The sequence below is a fragment of the Rhinoderma darwinii genome, chromosome 5, assembly GCF_050947455.1.
Source record: "Rhinoderma darwinii isolate aRhiDar2 chromosome 5, aRhiDar2.hap1, whole genome shotgun sequence".
Taxonomy (NCBI): Eukaryota; Metazoa; Chordata; class Amphibia; order Anura; family Rhinodermatidae; genus Rhinoderma; species Rhinoderma darwinii.
In genome coordinates this window covers 158787690-158806120 of record NC_134691.1, presented here as the reverse complement: position 1 = coordinate 158806120, position 18431 = coordinate 158787690, and the positions used below count along the sequence as shown (strand labels likewise).

Sequence of the window (18431 nt, the reverse complement as noted above, 5' to 3'; positions counted from 1 at the left end):
AAGCAAAGTATTTGTACGACAACTTCTAGATTGCAACAATGGGTATACAATAAAATTGCTTATAAAATACAAAAAGAAGTCTAAGGGCCTGTTCACATCAACATTCGGTTTCTGTTGATGGGTTCCGTCAGAGGAGCCCATCAACAGAAACTATAGCTTCCGTTTGCATCACCATTGATTGTAACGGTAATGCCTCAGTTCTGTAAGGCTTCCTTTTTTTTGGAAGAATCAATAGCGCAGTCGACCGAACGCTGATGTGAACACAGCCTAAGCTTGGTATTTGAAAACAATTTAAACAATCTTGCATTTTTCATTAAATTTCACTTACCAGTCAGCAATACATCCTGTAATCAAGTATCCAAATATCAACCCGACAACTAGAGAGAACTTGGCTATATGAACTTTCCATGAGGAGTCACAAACCAGATCCCACTGCAAGACAAAAGCAGAAGCAGCATGATGAGCTCAGCAGTTATTGCGTTCTATAATAAGGCGTCCTACCTATTCCAAAAGCTGTCCTATCTAATCTTCAGCAATTATCATTGATAAAAGGGAATATTTTCCACATACACATTTTATCGTTCAAGATGTTTTTGATATCTATATAGTACATGTATTATGCCATGAACACTGTACAAAAGGATAAAAACTAGAGAGAGTGTGTAGATGTGTCTAAGAGAGTACCGCATGCGGTGTCCAGACGGGATAGTAACAGCCTGAAACCACCAGCTAAGCACGCTGCAATCTGGTCTATGAACAAAGGACATTCAGACCAGGCAAGTCGATTGTTCTGCAGACAGCTTTTCACGATACTTAGTAACCCGATCCAGTTACTTTTTTTTTCTAGTAAGCGCCAATTAATACATATCAAAATAGTGCGCACAGTTTGTAATGGTATACGAAATCCACGATGGTACAAATGGAGGCAAGTGGAAAATGTATGCATGAAAATGCCTTGTAGGATGATGATGATTATTATGTAGAAGAATGTTCACAAAATAAACCTGTTCATTGAAGCAGAATTAGCATTATACATAATTAAAAAAAAAAAAAATGTGGTGCATGGAAAATATGCATCTTTACCGGTTCAAAATTCTTCTTCCCTATAGCAAATAAAACTTATCGGAGAGAGTACATCTTGGTCTTTCCAGAATCCGCATATAAATAATTGATTTGTCCCCAATCAAGTTTAGGAGAGGAACAGGAGATAGAACTCAGTCTTCCCTGATAGAACCTTCAAATGGCTTTTTAATGGAAAGTGAACAGGTGGCACTAAAATGCAATCAGTCTACTTTATGCAAGCCAAAAGTAACAGAGCGGCATTGACGCGACGGCCGTCTCGGCACTCTAGTCAGAATACACCCTTTATGGCAACACGATTTTGCAGATAAACAGCCATTTAACTGCAAAAACTAGCGGCCATTAACAAGTAATTTGACAGCCGCACCAAAGAGGGAGAAGGCACGGATGTTGGCTGCGTCAATGCCGCTCCATGCGGCCTTATCTAAAAGGCTTTTACTGTAGAAGACTAGACAGCTATAGAATGTACACAAACAAAAGCACACTAAGGGCATGTTCACATGGGTTGGATTTGCTGCGAGAAAACTCTGCAGCAAAATCTGACCTAGATTCTGTAAGAACGTCCGCGCCAAAAATACGCAACATTTGCCATTTTTTTTTCACATTTTTACTACCCTATTAAAGTCAATGGGGAAAACCTGCAAACAATGCACAACCATTATGCAGCATAAATAGTCATGCTGCGGGTTTAAAAAAAAAGCTGCAGCGCAAGTCAAATGCTGCACCAAAATATTCCGAAGCATGTGGATGAGATTTGTAAAAACTTATCCAGAACTGGATTTTCCGCCTGGCAAATCAGGACGGAAAATTCACAGCAATTTTGCTATGTGTGAACATAGCCTAATTTTCTTTAGAACTGCATATTTTGGTTCGTAACAAAACCAGGAGTGGAACCTACACAGGAGGAAAAAAAAAAAAAAAAAAAAAGTATAATGGAAAGACCTTGACCTTTTCGGTCTCTTGGACACACTTCTTAAGGATACAAACAACGCTCTGCCTTTAATGTCGTACCTCGCTAGCCTCAGAGGTGTAAGGCACAAGACCGCTGGGTAACATTGCTAACCCCTGATCCACCATGCAACAAATTAAAACAAAATGAAGACCATCATATACACTTCATAATCAACTGAAAATTTACAACTGTTTTTTTCTTTGTCCCAGATGATGAAACATGATCCAGATTGCCAATTACCAGGTGGCAAAAATCATGGCACTGCTCCACACTTCCCCCTGGCTACTAGGGATTCGTATTCCCATATCACAAAACAGAATTACTTATTTTTCCGTTGTAGTGTCTGCATAAACAAATTTCAGCATGTTCAACTGGGTACCTTATGACACGTCTAGGGGGAATAAAATATAATATATAGTACACAATATAGGCAGCAATACAGCACCATACTGCGTACTGCATTTGGACCGTATTGCATGCGGTCATGTGCATGAGGCATAAAGAATATTTTCAATTTTGCTTTTTTTCATAAAATCAAACATGATTTGACTAGCTGTAAAACGGAGGACTTCCAACCGTCCATCAGTAATCTATGAAATGATACAGCAATACATTAGTTCAGATCTGTTGCAATAAAATGATGCCAACCTATATTAATGGTATAGCCTTGCCAATTAATATGGAGTAACAAAACCCCTCTTGAATTACCACCTCTCCGTGCTAGGAGAACCTTCTAAGTGGACTTCTCTTAAAGGAACAGTGTCATCACAAATTATTTTTTTATATGTTAAAGATGTTAGTGCTTTATTAAAAACGTTTATATTCATTTGTGTGTTAGTGTTTTACTTTTTCTTATTTTTACACTTTTTCTTCCCTATGGGGGCTGCCATTTTTTGTTCCATTTCTGTCTGTGTCGATTAACGACACATACAGACATGGAATACGGCAGCCACAGTCCCATAGGGACTGCGAACGGCTCCCGTCCCATTGACTTCAGTGTACGGCGTCTGTGTGGGAACTGCGCATGCGCCGCTCCCACACAGTCCAATTCGAAATTGGCGCCATTTTCCTGTGGACCGGAAGTCGCGGCCGGACAGTAATATTACTACTTCCGGTCGCGGCTTCCGGATTTGTGCACTTGGACCAGCGGCAGCAAACGGAGCGGACGGGCCGGAGGGAGCCGCGGCGGCAGGAGCAGGTAAGAGATTTCAATGTATGTTCGTGTTTGTGTGTGTTTACTACTGTATGTAAACCTACTACGCTGTGTGTTAGCTCAAAAAATGGCGACACACAGTGTAGGAGGTTACACCGTTCAAACCCCTCGTTTATCCCGGCACTAGCCAGGATAAAGGAGGGGGGGATGCTGAGAGCTCACTAGAGCGAGGGCTTTTAACCCAATGTTGCAATGCTGCAATTTTGGGAAATAGCTCCATCTAGTGACCAAAAATGGGTAGTATTATAAATTAGAAATAATTTATAATATTTCCTGACTCGTGAAAAAAATAAAAAAAATTTGAACAATGTTTAATCACCCACACACTAAATGTTTAATTAAAAAAAAAAAAACATGTTTTTCTGGCAACACCATGCCTTTAAATTTGCCTCCTCCCTTGTGAGGTATTATTAAATTACAAGTCATTTTGTGATCCAGCAGTAAAGTATTTAACATAAGGCCTGGTGTTATAAGTTTCAGTAAATCTAGTATAACCGAATTCTAAATAATATAAATTAAGGGCGATACATTACCATAAATTACTATTTCCTTGGCTGACACAATGAACTTAAAGGGGCATTCCCGCTTTAGACATTTACGGCATAGATCTCTGAAATAGGAATACCTCTATAAAGCAGTCCAAACATAAGTAACAGTATTTCTCATTTTAAAGCAGAGGATTAGGTCATAAGAAATAAAAACAAAACAAAAAAGATAGCCTACTACCCTCCACTCACTGGGGCACTAGAAAATCTTTATATTGTCCTGCGACGATTACACCAGCATGGACGTCACACGCTAAGGTGTAGTAAGACTAAAAGATTCACATAACTGTAAAATTGTCTTTACAGTACTTTGTTACAGCTAACAGAATGTGACTTGCCACTTGCACCCTAAATACTGTAAAATGAGACGGCTTAAAGGGGTTGCCCCCCATTAAATATCATTAATTGTATGCATCGTAAAAATGGACAATGTTTGGCAATTAGGCTGGGCTCACACGACCTATTTTCAGGCGTAAACGAGGCGTATTATGCCTCGATTTACGCCTGAAAATACGGCTTCAATGCGTCGGCAAACATCTGCCCATTAATTTGAATGGGTTTGCTGACTACCTGTAATTTACGCGTCGTCGTTTGACAGCTGTCAAAAGACGACGCGTAAAATTACAGCCTCGTCAAAAGAAGTGCAGGACACGTCTTGCAACATTTTTGGAGCAGTTTTCTCATAGACTATTAAAAACCGCTCCAAAAACGGCGCGAAAAACGTGAGTTGCTCAAAAAACGTCTGAAAATCAGGTGCTGTTTTCCCTTGAAAACAGCTCCGTATTTTCAGACGTTTTTGGCTCAGCGTGCGAACATACCCTTACATGCATTTAAAAAAAAAAAGTGAAGAGTTGCAGCATTTAGATTCATAGTATGGCACCACCTGGTGTTCAAAGTGTATAGCAATGTGCAAGTCCACCTTATGACACGCATGCTCAGTCACTTTCCCAACAGCCAGCTTTCTGCATAGTGATCCGCTGTTCACTGCAACCAATAAAAATAGCTATCTGCCCTGCTTGTCAGGGAAGGAGCAGAGTCTCTGCAGTAGCATGGCAGTATAGCTGAGAAGACTCCTTCTGCAGGGCTTTACCCCTTGTCCAACAAAATGTATCAGGTGATTGGTTGATCACATCACCTGATACATGCTGTTGATTCGGATTAGTCAGAACGTTCACTGCACCTCCAGCCTTTAGACTGGGTTCTCACGTAGTGTAAACGCTGCGTAATTTCCAGATATCTCAAAAAAACATTTATACTTACCCACCTGGCATTGTCATAGCAACTGCTCCTTTTCTTCTTAGCTGTTCAGTGCAGCCCGGTCTTCTGAGATTACATTTCATCCCATGAGACTACTGCAGCGTCAGCACAGGAGGCCAGGCTGCACAGAAAACAGAGGGACACGTCGCTATAGCAATGCCCGAGGTTGGGGGGGGGGGGGGGGGGTTGTAAGTACTGGCTCTTTTTTTTCCCAAAAACTATTTTTCCCACAGTGGAAATTCTGCATCACGAAAGGTATTTCAGCAGGGATTCTCTGCAGGTTTTACTAGGTCAGATACGCTGCGTACTCTTACGCAGTGTATCCGACATGTGGGAACATACCATTGGACTGACACAAGCGGAGCTTTTAGGCTACGTTCACACATCAGTGTTTTACAGAATTTTTGAGCCAAAGTCAGAAGTGGATACAGGAGGAAGACGTACAAGCTCTAAAGGCCTCATGCACATGGGCGTGCCCGTAATCACCGCCGACTGCCGCCCGCATTTTCAGCCCGTGCTCCCATACAAACTATGGGAGCACGGACAGTGAAAAGTAAAAGATAGGACATGTCCTATCTTTTGCGGTACACATCTGCGGCCCGGACACCTTCCCGTAAATAAACGGGAAGGTGTCCATGAACAATAGAAGTGAATGCATCCGTAATTGCGGTCCGCAATTACGGATGATTTTTACGGTCATGCGCATGGGGACTTTATATTTCACATTCCTTTTGAAACCACTTTTGGCTTTGGATTTAAAAAAATCTAAGCATAACATTCAGATGTTAGAGGTGTGCATTGCATTGCAAACTGCGTTCGAAAACAGCATGCGGCGGTATCGTGATTTAGTTGCAGTAGAAACGCAAGAGGATTTCGGATGCGTTTTTTCGAGGCAGTTTCAACCACAACTCAACGTCTAAATGGGCCCTTAGACTTTTAGGCTTCAAAGTGAAAATTACTGGAAAAATGGCACAGACAATACAAAACAGTAACATATATCAGGTAAGTACAAGGGAATATATCGGGTATATATCACAGACTATTGCTGATCACACTCCAAAAATTGGTGACATTGGGGACAACTCCACTTGCAAAACCCCATTACTGCAATCTAATAACAATAAGGCTGCGTTCACATCTCCTTCGGAGGCTCAGTTAGGGGCCTCCTTCGCATATTCGGCAGGGATTACTGGAGACAATAGTGCAGCATGCTGCGCTATTGTGTCCGGTAAAATCACGGACACACCTGACGGATCCTATTAAAGTCAATGGGTTCCGTCAACAACCGGCGGTGTCCGTTGTGCAACGGAACTTTCGGTTCCGTTATTCCCTTGTTCTGCTCCTCTGACGGAGCAGAACGGAATGTCACAGCGCAGGTGTGAACCCAGCCTAAGCAGAGACAAAAACATAATTGCCATTACTAGATTTTTCATCTTCTATTCAATGTCAATAATTTACGATAAAACCCATACATACTGATTTTTTGGGAGGAATTTGCATATATGGTATAATGGCTTGCATTAAAAGCAACTACAGTGAGGGGCCTACTGCTCCTCTCACATAGCTACTGACTTTATATCTACAGTAAAACTCCACACCACCACCATTCACAGAATGAGTTAGATACCAGAATTGCATATTCACAACGGTATTGCACATTTTTATTATCCAATGAAAATGGGGCATGCAGACTTTCCACCGTGATAATCACAAGCGCCTCCAAAAGGAAAGGAAAAAAAAAATGCATTCCCCGCACTGGACTAAAGAAACTTTACCATGTCTAAATACACAAACACAATTATATTACTGGGGGGGGGGAATGTGTGTCACAGACCACAACATACATAAAGTTTAACAAGCGGCTATTCATTTCACCTTAGGGAATTTTGTGGTTCAATATTGCGGCTTGTTATTCCTTTTACTGCAGCTCTTCAGGCTTCACATTAATAAACATTTTTATTATACTTCAATTCTTCAGTCTATGGTCATTAATTTGAGGCTTTGCAAAAAGTAGATGTAAAAAAAATAGAAACATCCCTCCAAGCAAATTAACTCCTTATTGCTTGCATGATCAATATTTAAAGCACAATAAGTACTGTTTACAAATACCCCTATGTGTTTCTAATGCTATAAGGGCTCCGATCCAATGTAAGAGAACAGCAGGAGGGGGGAGGGGTAACGTAAAAACAGCCGATTATTCTTCAAAATATTGGAGTTTAACAGGTTGTGCAAGAAAAGCCGATAGGGTCACATGGCTGCTGTACGGATCTGCGCTCTGTACGGTGTACAGGAGGGGAGGCCGTATACAGGTTGATGCACAGCTGCAATGTATTCGTGTATTTTTAATACAGATACAATAGAAATTTGCTTGGTTTCCAGTAACATGACCACTTCTGGTCAACGCTAAAAATAAAAAGTTAATCCCGGACAACCATTTTAATTATATAGGTATCTATACTATGCACCTTTATAAAAACGGGTACAAGCCCCACGGTAGGTTTAATTTAGTGCGCTCCAGTGTTGTAGAAAAAAAACAAAAAAACACCACACACTGGGGGAGATTTATCAAAACTGGTTCAAAGGAAAAGTGGAGTAGTTGCCCATGGCAACCAATCAGATTCCTTTCTTTTTCAGAAGCTCTTTGGAAAATGAAAGCAGAGACCTGATTGGCTGCCATGGGCTCCAACTACTCCATTTTCCCTTTGATACATCTCCTCCACTGTATGTTTAGGACTGTATACCGGTGTTAATACATTGAAAGATATGCTGTTCAACCTGAACGCCATATTAATAAAGTTCCTGGGCCACATTTGTGTGTCCGATATGTGTCAAGTGACCAACTACATCCGCTTTTTTTTTTTTTCTCTGAGCCTGTGCCAGATTCATCAACAGAGAATGTGCCCGGGTAACGGATCGGTTGTATGCTGCACAGGGTAGAAACACTGCAGCACTGCTCGTACAGAACCGCAGTAAGGAGAAGTCTTCCTCCACTGTCCTTTATATTGGAATAGCAGCTTTGAAGAAGAGGCTTCTGGCATCGCACGGTTGCCTAGGTCACAAGACAGTCTGCTCCCACAGCGGAGTCTCCCAAAACTTCTGATGTGAGCATCAAACATATTATAGCTGGAGGTACATTTTAAAGCCCAGGATCACGTTTATATGTCACATACAGACGCGTCCTTCCTTACCTTTTCTCAGATCTCAAAATATCCTGATGTGTGGTACAAGATGACTAGCTCTGAAAAAAACATGACTTCATGATACTCTGTCAGGAGAGGTCTATGCCATGTTTGTCTATGTGTGGCCAACCAATAGTTGTGATGAGAATTGCAGCCTATCAAGGGTTTTGCTAGCATGTCGCGATATTGTATTAAATAGTTTTCATGAGATATTGGGAGTCCTTAATCACATTCAAACAAAAGGTGAGGGTGGACATGTCTGTCGCTTGTATTGTTTTGTCGCAATTGTCACACGGTTCTAGAATTACTACTATGGATCACTGTCCTATGATATAGTTATATATTTTTTTGATGCCCGCTTTCTCTCCCAATTCAAGCCAGTGGGACAAAAAGTGTCACATAAATAACAAAAACATGAGAAACAGGGCATGTCCTAAAACCATGGGGCAATTTATTAATCTGGTCTAAAATAAAGACAGCATAAATCTAGAGGAGACAGGCAGAAGATGCGTCAAATTTATCAGTGGCACATGAATTGTAATATATGAGGTTGGCTTACATTAGACCAGTATTTTTGGTAATGTCATTAATAAAACTTAGCTCATTTTAAAACTCCACTTCGCCACTGTTAAAAAGTTTATAGTAAGGAGCAAAAAATGTCTAAAAGACATAATAAATATGGTGCACAGCATGTACCACGTGTTAACGGGACTTTTAAAACTCCCCTAACCTATGTAAAAGGTTTCTGTAGATGTGAACAGAGCCTCCAGCTGCCTTTATAAAATGGTTCAGTCCCGAATTAGCCATGTAGATTGGGTCTCATTTCAGGAGCATCCACCTACTACCAGCTACATAGTAAAAAAGTCATTCTTTTTCTCACAGTGGTGAGCTCGGTTTCTCGCTAACCACTTCACAACGTATTAGCAGATCATTTCTATAGGAGATGAAAAAGCCCGGAAACTAGAATTAAAACCCTAAGAGCAAGCTCTGTCTAAAGCCATCATTACAGTCTGTAGTTAGTGGAATTATTTGCATGCCACACACTACATTTGAAAGAGAATTTCCCCCGAATATAAAACCTTTTCTACCACATACAATAGCCCCCTGAACCTTGATGCAGAGGGTTAAATATCACGTGATAATGGAAACGCTCTGTTCCTAGGCGTGTTGGGTAAGAAGGATTAACAAAAACCCAACATACAGTGTGTATGCTCAAGGGCAGATCCCCCTAACGTCATGTAGCATGGCATGCATATTAATTTCTCCCAAGGCTATGTGTCGGAAACATAGCAACGAGACCAATACGAATACAAAGTTCTGCCGGTGAGATTCCACTGACGCTCCAGCTTTTCCTTTGTTTATGGGCAGGTCGGATCCATTCTATATTACACTGTAGGTCTTCTCCAGAAACTGCACATAATGACTGGGGATCTGCAGTGGTAATGATAAAAATGTTACTTTTCCCCACAATAAAATGAAGAACATTTATCAATAGTGTAGTAGAATGTATGACTATAAAAGAGTCCGTCAAAATGGCACAAATTGCGACAAAATACAGTAGGTAGCGTGATAAATTTGTTACAGCTGGTAGGATATCAGTTTTAGTTCACTCAGCATGCAACGGTCATAAACTAGCCAAAGAAATTAAAAAATAAAAAAATCGCTACGTTTTATGCGTCCTTGGCAAGATACACTGGCATGACATATAGATGCAGTCATAACTATGTGCGATGTTGTCCCTTTAGGTGCATGGTTACATGCAAGTGACAAAACAAAAGCCTGAGCACCGCCTAAGCTGTGAACAGCAGTTCCAGAGATCAGCATTGCAGCAGACACCTGGCCATTTGAAAATGTCAAAAAAATTACCTTGTGAAGTCTATGCCAGAGTGGTGTGGGCATGCTTAGTGACATAGGCAGAGGTTACTGTGCAGTGAGTGGGAGGATTCTGTTAAGGAGCATCCCTTTATTTTCCCTCAGCTTTGTATGGGTATGTTCACACGAGGTCATTACGTCCGTAATTGACGGACGTATTTCGGCCGCAAGTACCGGACCGAACACAGTGCAGAGAGCCGGGCTCCTAGCATCATAGTTATATACGATGCTAGGAGTCCCTGCCTCGCTGCAGGACAACTGTCCCGTACTGTAATCATGTTTTCAGTACGAGACAGTAGTTCCATGGAGAGGCAGGGACTCCTAGCATCGTACATAACTATGATGCTAGGAGCCCGGGTCCCTGCAGTGTGTTCAGTCCGGTACTTGCAGCCGAAATACGTCTGTCAATTACGGACGTAATGACCTCGTGTGAACATACCCTAATAGAGGTGTTCGGGTATGTTCACACACTTAAAAATAGGGCTGAAAATACGGAGCGGTTTTCAAAGGAAAACAGCTCCTGATTTTCAGCCATTTATTAATACAAACCAGCATTTTTTACGGCCATTTTTGGAGCGGTTTTTCTATTGAGTCAATGAAAAACTGATCCAAAAACATGCTCAAGAAGTGACATGCAGTACTTTTTACCCGTCTTTTGAAAAGGACTTGTAAAAAACGCCCCGTCGGAACAGAACGCCGTATTTCCCATTGAAACCAATGGGCAGATGTTTGTAGGCGTTCTGCTTCCGAATTTTCAGCCGTTTTTCAAAATAAACAGGCTGAAATTAGCCAGTGTGAACATACCCTTCAAGAGACTCTGTCACCACATTATATGTGCCCTATATTGTACATGATGTGATCGGCGCTGTAATGTAGATTACAGCAGTGTTTTTTATTTTCGAAAAATGAACTATTTTGACCAAGTTGTGACCTATTTTAGCTTTATGCTAATGACTTTCTTAATAGACAACTGGGCGTGTTTTACTTTTTGACCAAGTGGGCGTTGTGGAGAGAAGTGTAGGACGCTGACCAATCAGCGTCATACAGTTCTCTCCATTCATTTACACAGCAGAGTGTTTTTACTAGATAACTATGTGCAGCCACATACACCCACATTAACGTTACTCAAGTGTCCTGAGAGTTAATAGACATCACCTCCAACCAGGACGTGGTCTATTCAGACTCCTGACACTTCGGTAACGTTTGTGTGACATTTACAGGACATCGAGATCACGCTGGGCTGTCATTTACAGCGTAATCTCACGAGATTATGCTTGAGGTGCTGTAAATCACACACAAACGTTAACGAAGGGTCAGGATTCTGAATAGACATCACGTCCTGGCTGGAGGTGATGCCTATTCATTGTCAGGACACTTGAGTAACGTTAATGTGGGTGTATGTGGCTGCACATAGTGTTCTTACTAGATCACTATGTGCTGTGTAAATGAATGGAGAGAAGTGTATGATGCTGATTGGTCACCGATTGGTCAGCGTCATACACTTCTCTCCACAACGCCCACTTGGTCAAAAAGTAAAACACACCCAGTTGTCCATTAAGAAAGTCATTAGCATAAAGCTAATATAGGTCATAACTCCGTCAAAAATGATTGTTTTTCTAAATAAAAAACACTGCTGTAATCTACATTACAGTCCCGATCACATTATGTACAAGATAGGCCACTTATAATGTGGTGACAGAGCCGCTTTAAAAGGTAATGCTGGCCCTCTGACAATGAGCGGGACTGCTTCCGCCAGTGCACACAGCACTAGCTGAAAAGTGATATCTACAACCAAGGAAGTGCTTATTCTGAGGCTCAGTAGCGTGAAGACTGCATTTCAGTATTCTTGTATATAGACAGTGACATGGAAAATTAAAAAAATATATTATATATATTTTTTTTTTTTGTTTAAGAACTAAAACAAGAAAATTTCTCACAATAGGTCATTTTCTGATGATCGATACATTAAGCCATTGATGTGGTGCCATTCATCGTGTGAAAACCGCAAACCTATTATGAATATATAGACACCTCAGACCTTATAAAAGCAGTTCTGTGGTTTACCTCACCAATATCCATATTGCTTAACAGTGAGTGAACATTTCAGCAACAAAGCAGAGTTGATGAATCACAGCTATTGCAGGCGGCCTTCACTAAAACACTTAATTGAAGGCCTTGCATGAGCACGGCTATTTTAGGTACAGCAATCTCCTAACCCAGCATTTATTGGTGGATGTCAGTAATGGTGATGGCATTGTGTTATAGTTCCTTTTGTTTGCTTTAGTATACAATAAAGCGCATCGGTCGTTCCAGGTGACATTTCAGAATAAGCCGGTGTGTACATAAGGAATAACACTATTTCTGGCCATGATCTGACTTGCATCCTGCATTATTTAGCAGTTTTCCCCTCTGCAGGCCCTCTCTCCAATTCTCAGATTTCCCTAAACTAGTGGGTGGAGCCCAACTGCTATCATGTCTTCTATACACAGCACACAGAAGAGGGGAATCATACTCCTATCTCTATCACATATTTGTTGTAGTTAGCCAACGGGGTGGAGCTAGCTTCCCTGCCTGTGATGCAGACCAATCAGTGCGAGGCAGCTTGAGGGTAGTTCAGGCTAACTACAGCAAACTAGCATATAGGGTGGAAAACACAGCAGTGGGCACTCTCTCTAGAACAGAGGGGGTACAGGAAAAAAACACCAGCGCTGGAATCAAGGAGACAGCGTACTTAACTTATATGACCTAGTGACCGTACCTTTTTAAGTACTACTACAATATCTTTTAGACTAGAGGACACCCAAAATTACTGCACTATTTCTGTTCACTTGCACTTCATATCAAGAATGCATCAATCTTTATAGCCATCGATTCTGTAACATCACAAAAGCCTATACATTAAACTGATTCTATACAGTGAGGATTTTTCTATTGTAACGGTCAAGTGGGGAGATGTGCTGCCGACAACGATAATATTTCACTTTTTTAAAACTATACGACCAGCAGACGATCGAGCATTTGATCGTGGATCTGCTGATCATTCCCATTTACACAGGACAATTATCAGCAACGAGCGTTCTATGAACGCTCATCTGCCAGATAATCGTCCAGTGTAAAACCCCCTTTACCCTAGAAGGCCATTTTCACTTTTAACTTAACGCTTCTGAGACCATCAAAAATCTGTAACAGGGCCCCCACCTTCCATATGCCATTTAGAACATTGGTCTCTTCTTTTGGGGCAGAGGTGCGACAGCTACTTCTGCACCCACTATACTTACGCTTCAGAATCTCAGTCAAGCTTGCTTTTCTGCCTGGACTCCAGCAACCTTCTCAATGACTTGGGAACCTGTCAACAGCATTTCGCCTATTGAACTCTACTCACCCCTCACTGGCCGCTGCTGTCAAAAATTCATTGCCGTTATACCCTCTCCTAAACTCCTCCTCTGACCGTATAAAACAGTCTGAAAACATATTGCGCCTTTTGTGGTAATAATCCGGCAGGCTCGTTCGTTCCTCTTCTTATGCCTGGCCTCCGCCGAAAACTGGTACGCCCTGAATGCCGAAATCTCTTCTAAAATGACAGGTGCATGCGCCCGTCATGTATGGTCCGACACCCTTCCCTGCTTCGTCCGGGCCTCAAATCTAGTTACTGCGCATGCACCGCTATGGTGTCCCGTTGTGCGCACGCACCAGAACATCGATGCGCAAGCGTGGGATTTCGTGTGTGCTATAGGGAGAGGCGAGGAGTGGTCATTCAAAAGGAGGCGGGGTTAACTCAGAAAGGCTTGAGGAATGAAGACATGACTCTTTTCAATAGAATATATGACTCGTGCTCATTAGCATACGGTGCAGATACACTAAATAAAACGGAATACGAAAGGTACAGAGACTACTTAGAAGATTATAGGTTACATAAAAATGATTTTTCAGCCACTTCCATCAGGTATTGCATGTTTAATAGGTGAAATGCTGGCGACAGGTTCCCTTTAAAGGAACAGTGTCATCACAAATTATTTTTTTATATGTTAAAGATGTTCGTGCTTTATTAAAAACTTTATATTCATTTGTGTGTTTGTGTTTTACTTTTTCTTATTTTTACACTTTTTCTTCCCTATGGGGGCTGCCATTTTTTGTTCCATTTCTGTGTGTGTCGATTAACGACACATACAGACATGGAATACGGCAGCCACAGTCCCATAGGGACTGCGAACGGCTCCCGTCCCATTGACTGCAGTGTACGGCGTCTGTGTGGGAACTGCGCATGCGCCGCTCCCACACAGTCCTATTCGAAATTGGCGCCGTCCGGCGCCATTTTCCTGTGGACCGGAAGTCGCGGCCGGACAGTAAGATTACTACTTCCGGTCGCGGCTTACGGATTTGTGCACTTGCACCAGCGGCAGCAAACGGAGCGGACGGGCCGGAGGGAGCCGCGGCGGCAGGAGCAGGTAAGAGATTTCAATATATGTTCGTGTTTGTGTGTGTTTACTACTGTATGTAAACCTACTACACTGTGGGTTAGCTAAAAAAATGGCGACACAGTGTAGGAGGTTACACCGTTCAAACCACTCGTTTATCCCGGCACTAGCCAGGATAAAGGAGGGGGGGATGCTGAGAGCTCACTAGAGCGAGGGCTTTTAACCCAATGTTGCAATGCTGCAATTTTGGGAACAGCTCCATCTAGTGACCAAAAATGGGTAGTATTATAAATTAGAAATAATTTATAATATTTCCTGGACTCGTGCAAAAAAATAAAAAAAATTTGAACAATGTTTAATCACCCACACACTAAATGTTTAATTTTTAAAAAAAAAACATGTTTTTCTGGCAACACATTCCCTTTAACTAGTCAATCTCTACTAGCTTATGAAGGTGGCACACTCAACTTGGTCAGTTATTAAAATGGCTGTTTATAAAACTCAGGACTGGGATTCCGGAATGTGATCAAGGGTTAAGTCTTCAGGTTTAATTATATCAACATTTCAAAATTGTAGTAATGGCTACACAATATCTAGCATCAGCAAAGATCCTTCTCTGTATCTTTCAAACTTCCCGAACCACTTTGATAGAATGTTTTATGCATTGAACAGACATTGGGGCAGATCTATTATTGTTGCTGTGCAAGAATTCTGGCCTAACTTGCTCCTTTTTTGATTGCAAACATTTTTCTTGTCAAATTGATTTGCGCCAAGAACAGAGGTTTGCTCCTCATGGCACTTTTCAAAAGGGGAGTGGCTAAGTGTAAAGGGGCGTGGTGTAAATGCACAGTCCTACACCAAAATGGAGCCAAAATTGTGTCACAAGAAACTAAGCCAGCCAAGAGATGGTATAAGCAAGAGAAAAACCTAAGTGTCCAGCATTTCTAGTCAAATGCACTGAAGTTATTGTAAAGCGTGCGGCACTCGGCGCATCTCCTGACTGCCTAGTCTTAGTTTATGCTGTCCAAATGTTAAACAGGATGAGGAAATCTGCCCTGCTTTCAGTGCCCCCATGTCCTCTCAAATCTTTCAGAAGACTCTACCTGACATCTGGAAGAGAGGTAATGGAATTCATGTATTTCTAAAGAACTCAATGTTTAATAGGACAAAAAGTCAAAATTAGAAAAAAGGCTTTCCCCTTCATAATCACTGTTCTTACATCAAGCCAAACCTACAATTGGAGTCACACTAGTAAATGACTGAGTGTTGTACAGGCGATATAAAAGATGGAAGCTGGTCTGGGTGGAGATTTACATGTGTCTGGTCATCTTATTACCAAAAAGTGCCAGTGACCACAACTCATGCCACGCCAGAGATTAATTCTGTCCCTTTTGGTTCTCAGCCATTGGTGATCATACTACCGATTTAACCCAGATGAAATGTAATCGTGTGATCCCACAGGAAGCCATAAAAAAAAAAAAAATTATCTAGAAAGTGATTTTGTATTAACCAACATTAAAAGCAAATAATGCATACAGAAAAAGTGCACTCTTGTTACATGGTGACATTTCCTGACTTCAATTAATTTGAGCCTATTGTTTAATTAATTGCAAGACTAATGATGAATACATGAATATTAAAAAGCTTAAAGCTGGATACTGCAAAACAGACATGAATGAACTGGGGATAATGTAAGGGGAAGGAGAACACTAGTCAGTCAGATTATACACCATTGAGTTATTCTAAAAAAAAAAAAAATGCAGTAAATGGAATTTAAAACAAAAGTACGGTAATCTTTTATGTGAACACAAACAAGGACCCATGAAGGTATTTAAATACATGTGGGTACTTTATAAAAAATGAATTTTCGGAATTATTGTCAAGGTACGATACTGTATTCTCAGGAACCAATGAAATTATAAATGCTTTGTTAAAAAAAAATCAACACATACCCCATGTTACGCTCCGATTTATAAATTAATGACACGTTAGACTTGCCGCTTCTTTGCACACTTGATCTGACACCTTCTTCGTGGTACCAATAATGAACACTGAGACAATCTCAGGAATGGACGACAGTGTTATCACCCATAATAACCCTAAAAACAAACCAGCATGTTGACGTGAGTGAAACAAATTGTATCATTTTTAGGCATACCTGCAAATCCACTTAGCCCTCTGTCATTGTCAGCCAAAGTGTAATATTATCTGCCAAATACATGCACTGGCCCCTATATCCGCATCTCAAGTTGCTGGATCTTTCCCACAAACACCCAAACAAAAGTATTGTATCACCATACACCACACTATGTCAGAGGTCCAAAGCATTTTTAGGATTTGAAGAGGGAAGGTAGTTTGTATTTTTGTAGAACACATTACAGCTAAATTCAAAAAATGAGCACAGTATTAATAACGGTGTGACATTATTATCTATTGAGAACACCACATCTTCCCATCAATGACTTGATCGCTATTTTTTGTATACATGAACCAGTGAGATATATATATATATACATATACACACACACACACACACACACACACACACGTACGTACGTACGTACGTACGTACGTACGTACGTACACCTGGAACATACGTTTTAACAAGATTCCCATAAAACATAAGTGATGTATAAAGCCCGCATTTCTTATTTTACATAGGTCACACAATGCATGGTTTGCTGGAGCAGGATTGGATGTACCGAACATCCAACACCTGTGTAGAAGGAAATTAACAAATTGCCGACAATTCCTTGAGTGAGAAAACGTGCCACGGAGATTAGAGCCACTTACTGCTGCAGTGTGAAACCATACTGTGACAGCGAATACAAGGATCCTACAACGTTTCAAGTATACATATATAGAAGTTTTTCCTTTAAGACATCTACATAATAAGCATTTTGATTACACCAAGGAAAAATATTCTAGAAATGTGTCACATGGACTGGTAGATATTTTATTCAGAAACTACTTGCCACCTTGTTCAAACAGTAGAAGTGAAAGGTCAGGTACTAGCTTTCCCACACCGGTCTGCAGCTAGGCGGGGAAGGTAAACAGCTGTAGTTGCTATGAGGACAAGGGGAAGGACAAAGAGATGTTTAAATAACAATGACAGTGCATGGGTTTGGGGAAGTTCCAGGACACGTGTTCTGAAGTAAAAATCTAATAAAACATTTTTTTAAGGGGCTTTTTCAGAATAAAAAAAAAATATAAAAATTTATTCTTTATACTTACAAACTACAGTAAAAGGACATCTATGCTGCTGATTAAATGCAAAGCTTTTTTTTTTCTAGTGAATTAAAGGGGCTTTCCACTACCAGACAACTGATGACCCATCCACAGGATAAGTCTTCAGTATATGATCAGTGCAGGTCGGACGCTATGCTGTGGTCGGAGCCATCCGCTTCCGGCTCCAACTCATGCATACCGTTCAAAACGTCCGGAGGCAGCCGGTACGGGTCCGGGTATTGGACAGACACTGATCATATACTGATGACCTATCCTTTTTTTCTTCTCTGAAGCTTTTTCAGAGATGTCGTCTAGACCATCTCCTTCACATGGGATGGAAGATAAACAGGACTTTGACCCTGCGCCTCCTGCCCAAGTTACAATAGATCTTCTGGACGAACTGGAGAGGGCAGCTGCCCTGGCGCTAAATCTTATGCAATCGACTGATCTGTCTGAAATAATTGACAAAGCTTTTAAGAGCATTGGAAAGGAGATTAGAATCTGCTCCAGGTTTGTCTTCGAGTTGAAATATTCTTTCATCCACTGTATCCAAATTTTTCAGGCTCTCGCCCTGTAGGTTGCTGCAATGTTCAGCCTGCTGGAAGCTGTACTTGCTTCCCAAGATTTCCTTAAAGAAGCTCTGTCACCAGATTTTGCAACCCTTATCTCCGTTTGCAGGTAACGCTGATG

General features: G+C 41.2%; 1 protein-coding gene across 1 annotated transcript in view; it reads right to left on the bottom strand.

Moving 5' to 3' along the window:
* Window positions 1-18431, bottom strand: part of SLC22A23 (solute carrier family 22 member 23) — a 139302-nt gene that overhangs the window by 84216 nt on the left and 36655 nt on the right. The window contains exon 2 of the mRNA XM_075826678.1: window positions 329-432. Within this exon, the coding sequence (XP_075682793.1) occupies window positions 329-432 (104 nt within the window). The remainder of the gene's footprint in view (window positions 1-328; window positions 433-18431) is intronic.